The sequence below is a fragment of the Trachemys scripta genome, chromosome 22 (assembly GCF_013100865.1).
Source record: "Trachemys scripta elegans isolate TJP31775 chromosome 22, CAS_Tse_1.0, whole genome shotgun sequence".
NCBI lineage: Eukaryota > Metazoa > Chordata > Testudines > Emydidae > Trachemys > Trachemys scripta.
The window spans coordinates 95982-103384 of NC_048319.1; the positions used below are offsets into that span (position 1 = coordinate 95982).

Genomic DNA, 7403 nt, shown 5'->3' on the forward strand with positions numbered 1-7403 from the left:
TCGAGTCCAGTCCCCTGCCCACATGGCAGGACCAAATACTGTCTAGACCATCCCTGATAGACATTTATCTAACCTACTCTTAAATATCTCCAGAGATGGAGATTCCACAACCTCCCTAGGCAATTTATTCCAGTGTTTAACCACCCTGACAGTTAGGAACTTTTTCCTAATGTCCAACCTAGACCTCCCTTGCTGCAGTTTAAGCCCATTGCTTCTTGTTCTATCCTGAGAGGCTAAGGTGAAAAAGTTTTCTCCCTCCTTCTTATGGCACCCTTTTAGATACCTGAAAACTGCTATCATGTCCCCTCTCAGTCTTCTCTTTTCCAAACTAAACAAACCCAATTCTTTCAGCCTTCCTTCTTAGGTCATGTTCTCAAGACCTTTAATCATTCTTGTTGCTCTTCTCTGGACCCTTTCCAATTTCTCCACATCTTTCTTGAAATGTGGTGCCCAGAACTGGACACAATACTCCAGCTGAGGCCTAACCAGAGCAGCGTAGAGTGGAAGAACGACTTTTCGTGTCTTGCTCACAACACACCTGTTAATACATCCCAGAATCATGTTAGCTTTTTTTGCAACAGCATCACACTGTTGACTCATATTTAGCTTGTGGTCCACTATAACCCCTAGATCCCTTTCTGCCGTACTCCTTCCTAGACAGTCTCTTCCCATTCTGTATGTGTGAAACTGATTTTTTCTTCCTAAGTAGAGCACTTTGCATTTGTCTTTGTTAAACTTCATCCTGCTTAACTCAGACCATTTCTCCAATTTGTCCAGATCATTTTGAATTATGACCCTGTTGCAATCCCTCCCAGTTTGGTATCATCCGCAAACTTAATAAGTGTACTTTCTATGCCAATATCTAAGCCGTTAATGAAGATATTGAACAGAGGCAGTCCCAAAACAGACCCCTGTGGAACCCCACTTGTTATGCCTTTCCAGCAGGATTGGGAACCATTAATAACAACTCTCTGAGTACAGTTATCCAGCCAGTTATGCACCCATCTTATAGTAGCCCCATCTAAATTGTATTTGCCTAGTTTATCGATAAGAATATCATGCGAGACCATATCAAATGCCTCACTAAAGTCTAAGTATATCACATCCACCGCTTCTCCCTTATCCTCAAGACTCGTTATCCTATCAAAGAAAGCTATCAGATTGGTTTGACATGATTTGTTCTTTACAAATCCATGCTGGCTGTTCCCTATCACCTTACCACCTTCCAAGTGTTTGCAGATTATTTCCTTAATTACTTGCTCCATTATCTTCCCTGGCACAGAAGTTAAACTAACTGGTCTGTAGTTTCCTGGGTTGTTTTTATTTCCCTTTTTATAGATGGGCACTATATTTGCCCTTTTCCAGTCTTCTGGAATCTCTCCCGTCTCCCATGATTTCCCAAAGATAATAGCTAGAGGCTCAGATACCTCCTCTATTAGCTCCTTGAGTATTCTAGGATGCATTTCATCAGGCCCTGGTGACTTGCAGGCATCTAACTTTTCTAAGTGATTTTTAACTTGTTCTTTTTTTATTTTATCTGCTAAACCTACCCCCTTCCCATTAGCATTCACTATGTTAGGCATTCCTTCAGACTTCTCAGTGAAGACTGAAACAAAGAAGTCATTAAGCATCTCTGCCATTTCCAAGTTTCCTGTTACTGTTTCTCCCTCCTCACTGAGCAGTGGGCCTACCCTGTCCTTGGTCTTCCTCTTGCTTCTAATGTATTGATAAAAAGTATTCTTGTTTCCCTTTATTCCTATAGCTAGTCTGAGCTCATTTTGTGCCTTTGCCTTTCTAATCTTGCCCCTGCATTCCTGTGTTGTTTGCCTATATTCATCCTTTGTAATCTGTGCTAGTTTCCATTGTTTATATGACTTTTTATTGGTCCCGAGTCCTTTTCTTGATGTTCATTATAATACACATTCTGCACCATATGCTAATATTATACTGTATTTTTGACTGTGTACAGCAGCAATACTATACTCAATCTCTCTCTCTCTCTCTTTTTTTTTTAACATCCATCCCGTGCCAATGTTGGCACACAATGCAGAAACCATTCCTCTGTCATTTACTGCTGTTTCTTTCCATTTGCTCTATGGTATTGAGATTGACTATTCTGCCCTCATTGCTAAGGTTTCTCTTCTGTGTCCTCATTTCTCACACCAGTTGGTTTCCAGTTGACACCTTCATGTGTTAGTCTGTTTTGGATTCCAGTCTGAATCTGGATTACATGATCCAAAAATGCCAAGTGCCCACTTCTCATTCTAGTGGAAATGACTGACATCTCTACATAATTAGTGTCTTTCAGTTGAGGTACTGCCAACCTCAAGCATTCAACGGTCATGAGTCAGGCCCCAAAAATCATGAGGTTTTTTTTGGGGGGGAGGAATGTTTGGCAGAGGCACTGGAATAATGTGTATAGTGGGGGCACTGAGAGCCATTGAACCAAACTGTAAACCCTGTATATAATGGAAACCACTTAAAGTCGGGGGTGCTGCAGCACCCCCTGCACTCCTAGTTTCAGCACCTATGAAGTTTTGGGGTTTTCTTATTTGCCTTTGGTTTCTGAGCCTTTAGGGTTCGTTTGCTTCATGTTTTCAAGCTTTTTTCCTGCAACCATCAGGGCTAGACACTTACGTGTCTTAAAAATAATCAAAGCTGAGATTTTCACGTTACCTCCTGATTCCAACAGCTGGGACTTTAAGAAAAACACCAAATATTATTAAACTTGTAATAAAATTGTGAGAGGTGACAACTGTCAGGACAAAACGAAAAGATGGCGCTTCAGTTTCTGCTTGGCTCTAACAGACAAACAAAATGAGGGCAACGAAAGCCAAGGCAGCCAGTATGTTAGTGTCAAAGCCGAATGATTTCGATGCTAGAACAGCCCTGCGTGGGTAAGGAGACAAAAGTGATTTTAAACCAGAAGAAACAGATCCTCTCCACCAGCGCCCTAGCTCTCACCGCTCCCTCCCGCGCTATGCTGTTGTGTGGGCGCCAGCCCGTGGGGGTCGCCGTCCGAGCGCCTTCCCCTTTCCCCAGCCGGGCTCAGTGAGGCCAGGCTCCAGAGGGGAGGCCAGGGAGGGGTTGGTTTTTCCTCCTTTGTGCACTGCAGAAAGCTCCGCTTGGGGTGAGGTTTTTCCCGGGGCCGGGGAGTTGTTGGGATGGTCACGGTGCTTACAGTGGAAAAGCTACCCGTGCACTACACAACACTCCTAGGGTCATCCCGCGGGGAGGCCCCGTCCCGCTCAGGGGCGGCGGCTGCTGCTGACAGCAAAACAAGAGCCCTCACGCCCGGCTCGGCCCCCGGCTCCCAATCCCTGCCCGGCTCACGGGGCGGGGGGCGGGGTCAGCCCCAGCCCATTGCCGCGAGGGAAGAGGCGGGGCCTGTGCGACTCGCGGGCAGGAGCCCTAGCTCCACCCTTAAGCTGTTGCCCCGCCCACCGGGCCCGTTCCGCGGTGTGTAACCCGGAAGCGCTCGGGCGCCTGGCCTAGGCCCTGGCGCGGGATGGCGGATTATGAGAGTGTCCAGCGCGCGCCGCTGCGGCTGAAGGGGAGCGGTGCGACCCCGGCGCTTGGGAAGCGGTGAGCTGCTTGGGTTTGTCAGTGGGGCTCCCGGCCTCTGGTGGGGGGGTGGTTCACTGTCGGGTGGGCTCCCGGCCTCTGGGGTGGTTCACTGTCGGGTGGGCTCCCGGCCTCTGGTGGGGGTGGGGGGGTGGTTCACTGTCGGGTGGGCTCCCTTGGCCTCTTCTCTGAAGCTGCCTGGTCTGTTTTGCTCCAGGAAGAAGAAGAAGGCGGCTAAGGACAAAAGCAAAATCCTGGAGCAGATCGTGAGCAGTAAGAAGCAAGAGGAGGAGAAGAAGCGGGCTCTGGACAAGCGGACCCCTGCACAGCTTGCCTATGAGAAGATGCAAGAGAAAAGGGTATGGGGCCAGCTCCTTCTGAGCAGTGCTGGGGGGCGGGCAGGGGTGGGAGAGTAATGGTTAAGGTGTGTTTGGCCTAAGTGCAACTTGCTTTTACTTTAGACTTGCCTAAAGGATATTTCTGTAGCTTGCCCCAAGGCGAAGGTCAAATCTAAGTTGTGAAATGCAGACTCAGTGTGTTATGTTCACACATGCAAAAAATGAAGTATCACAGCACTGTGTTTCTATGTTCAATTTTTAGCAAATGGAAAGAATACTGAAGAAAGCCTCCAAAACACATAAACAAAGAGTTGAAGTAAGCAATGTTCCCTTTAATTTTTTACATTCATGTGTGGAATCAATTTTGTTATGTGCACCAACATGGAGGTGATATGTGGTGGGGGGGGGGCCGGGGGGGGGGGGCTGGGGATGATGGGTTTGGGGTGCAGGCTGCCCTGAGGCTGTGGTGGGGACAGAGGACTCCCCCGGGCCTCTCTTGCTGCAGCAGCTCTGGCCGGGCTGGGGGAGAGGTGCCTCTTCCCAGCTGTGGCAACTCCTCATCTTTGGCCCAAAGACTACTACTGTTTTTTTTTTCAGATATGGACTTTATTTAGTTTCCTGAAGATTTGACTACTGCAGTGTCCTCTGTGCAGGCCTGCATGTTACATTGACCCAGAAACTTAAACTGGTACAAAATACAGCCACATGCTTAGTAATCAGAATCCCTAGCTTGGGAGCACAGTGAAATGGTAAAACTTGAAGATGATACAGTGATTTAGGTTCTTCAAATCTAGAGAAGACTGAAGAATTTCATAAGGACCTAATAAACTAGGTGAATGGGCCGTACAATGGGCTATGGAATTCAATATTGACAAATGCAAGGTGTAATGCATATGGTACCCATTGCTGGGTTCTAAATGAACTATTAAGTAAGGGGGAAAAGTAATCTGTGTTGGTATATATAAAGTAAATGATTGGAAATATAGAAACTAGTGGAACATCTTCACCTGAAATACTGTGTTCAGTTCTTGTCACCCTGTCATCCAATCTCAAAATACATAACAGATGTAGAAGGGACTCTAGAGCAGAATTGGGCAAACTTTTTGGCCTGAGGGCCACATCTGGGTATGGAAATTATATGGTGGGCCATGAATGCTCACAAAATTAACAATTCAGAAACTTGATTTAATAAAGATACATTTTAGTGGAAATAAACATAAAACCTTACTTACTATTATAAATATATCATCATAACAACGTATTCTGATAATTAAACTAAATTTACCACCTTTCCATGCCCTTTCTCTCTAGCCTGAATTTGTCGGGCGTCAGCTTCCAGTCATTGGAACTCATTGAGATTCACCAGCCTCCTGCTCTCAGAAATCTCCTCCCACATAGGTCCCAACAGCCCACAGCTTTGAAAACCACCACTGAGCACTTACCTAAGCCAACAAGTAGCAGGCACATGGGCTTGCACATTCCAGGCTCTGATGGTGCGTTTGGGTTGTGCAGCCGGAGTAACATGCGTGCCCTCACGCCTGTCAGACAGGTCCTGAACACGCTGGAGCACTGGGCGGGCAGAGCAGGGCAAGCCCCCACCCCCAGCTGGAGCGCTGAAGCGGGGCAATGGAGCTCAAGGGTCAGATTAAAAGGTTTTACGGGCTGGACGCGGGCCATAGTTTGCCCACCCCTGCGCAAGAGACAAGCAGCAGAAATAGAGGCATTAAGAGACTTGTATATGAAGAGACAAATGGAGGATTAGGACTGTCCTTGTTTTGGAGAGAAGACAAGGATATTAGTGAGGTATATAAAATAGGTGGTATAGAAAGGTAAATGTGTTATTTCTATGTAATCTTGTTAAATACAGGAGAAGAGGAATAGTGAATGAAATTGAAAGGCAACAGATTTACAACTGATAAAAGAAAATTAATCTGTGTAGCTCACAACCACAACTTATTGAAGTCAAGAGTTTTTACCAGGATCCAGTAAAGGATTAGCCACCTATAAGGATTTCTTAAATGATACAAGGTCAAAAGCTAACCACTTGATGGGAAATTAGGTAGAAACTTTCTTTCTGGGCATTCTATTCCATAACTGTCCATTGTGGGGTTTCTTGCCCCTTTCTCTGAAGCATCTGTTCATTCCCTCTAAAGCACCTGGCATTGGCCACTGTTGGAAGACAGAATACTGGGCTAGATGGACCATTGGTCTGACCCAGTATGGCTGCTCTTATGTTTTTATCTGGTACTGGCAGACAGTATACTATATCAGTTCTGCTAATGGTTTGATTTGGAATTGCCAAGTATAAACATGGTGGAGGAAATAGCAAGGTCAGGTATGTCAGTAATATATATCTTAAAATACTCTCTTTTTTTTTTTTTTTCCCCTCCTAGGATTTCAACAGACACTTGGATGCTCTGACTGAACATTATGACATTCCCAAAGTTAGCTGGACTAAGTGAATGTCTTCCCTTCCACAGTTTTGGATTCTGAGTAGGCTTTTTATTCAAAGGAAATGACTGTGCAAATCTCTGCTCTCCGAGTTGGATATTTTATTAATGTTATATAAACACTTGCATCCTGACACTTTTTCATTGTTCATTTAAAACTATGTTCATAGCACAGCCATCTTCTTGAACTACTAGTTAAGGCCCTGAGCCTCCACTCAGGTGCAAGGATATGGATCCTTTGCAGAGCTCTCTGCAGGATCAGGGCCAAAGGTAGTTCATGCTTATTGGAGAAATTTATCTAGTAATTGTTCTAACATTATCTGGTAGATAACCTCTTCTCTTTTTTCCTTTGAAAGGAGAACTTTGACAGTGTCCTACATAATAAACTTCATTTATGAATTCAAGGGATTATGTCATTTGTCTACATCTAGAATTACTCTTAAATATTTCCTTGTTGCATCCTAAAACCCTTCTTAAACTGCTTGTAATTCTTCAAAATAACTATAGACCTAGAACTACAAATGAGAAATGCTTATTTACAAGCTTTTTTCTGTGATTGGATTACATATGCAAGGGGGAATGGTGGCACCTAGATGGTACAGTGGCAGTTATCAGCCTTACCCTGCTGAACTGATTCATATTTACAGTTCTTTAGTCCCTCATTCTGTTCTGGAAGAACACTAAGTGCCATTCTTGGTTAAAATCTTAACATATTTAATTATGAAAACAATTAAAATATTGCTCAATTAATATTAATCTTGGGAGTTAGAACATAAGAACGGCCGTACTGGTAAGACCAAAGGTCCACCCAGCCCAGATTCCTGTCTGACAGGTGCCCCAGAGGGAGTGAACCTAACTATGCTTTGAGTATGGTCTTTCAACGTGTTATGCACCCACCTTATAGTAATTTCATCTAAATAGCATTTCCCTAGTTTGCTCATGGCAATGTCATGTGGGACTGTGGCAAAAGTCTTGCTAAAATCGAGAAATACCATATCTGCTTCCTCACATTAACTAGGCCAGTAACCCTGTCAAAGAAAGGAGGAGAATT

General features: G+C 44.7%; 1 protein-coding gene across 2 annotated transcripts; it reads left to right on the plus strand.

The window, feature by feature from the left end:
* The first annotated feature begins 3423 nt into the window (after window positions 1-3423).
* On the plus strand, window positions 3424-6751 carry FAM32A (family with sequence similarity 32 member A). Of its 2 annotated transcripts, none has more exons than XM_034755486.1 (4): window positions 3424-3585; window positions 3782-3923; window positions 4165-4218; window positions 6296-6751. In XM_034755486.1, the coding sequence occupies exons 1-4, from the start codon at window positions 3509-3511 to the stop codon at window positions 6362-6364; spliced, it is 342 nt and encodes a 113-aa protein (XP_034611377.1). In that variant the 5' UTR covers window positions 3424-3508; the 3' UTR covers window positions 6365-6751. The 2 variants fall into 2 exon arrangements, with proteins under 2 accessions (XP_034611377.1, XP_034611378.1); XM_034755487.1 differs by lacking the exon at window positions 6296-6751 and adding an exon at window positions 4500-6281.
* Window positions 6752-7403: the final 652 nt, after the last annotated feature.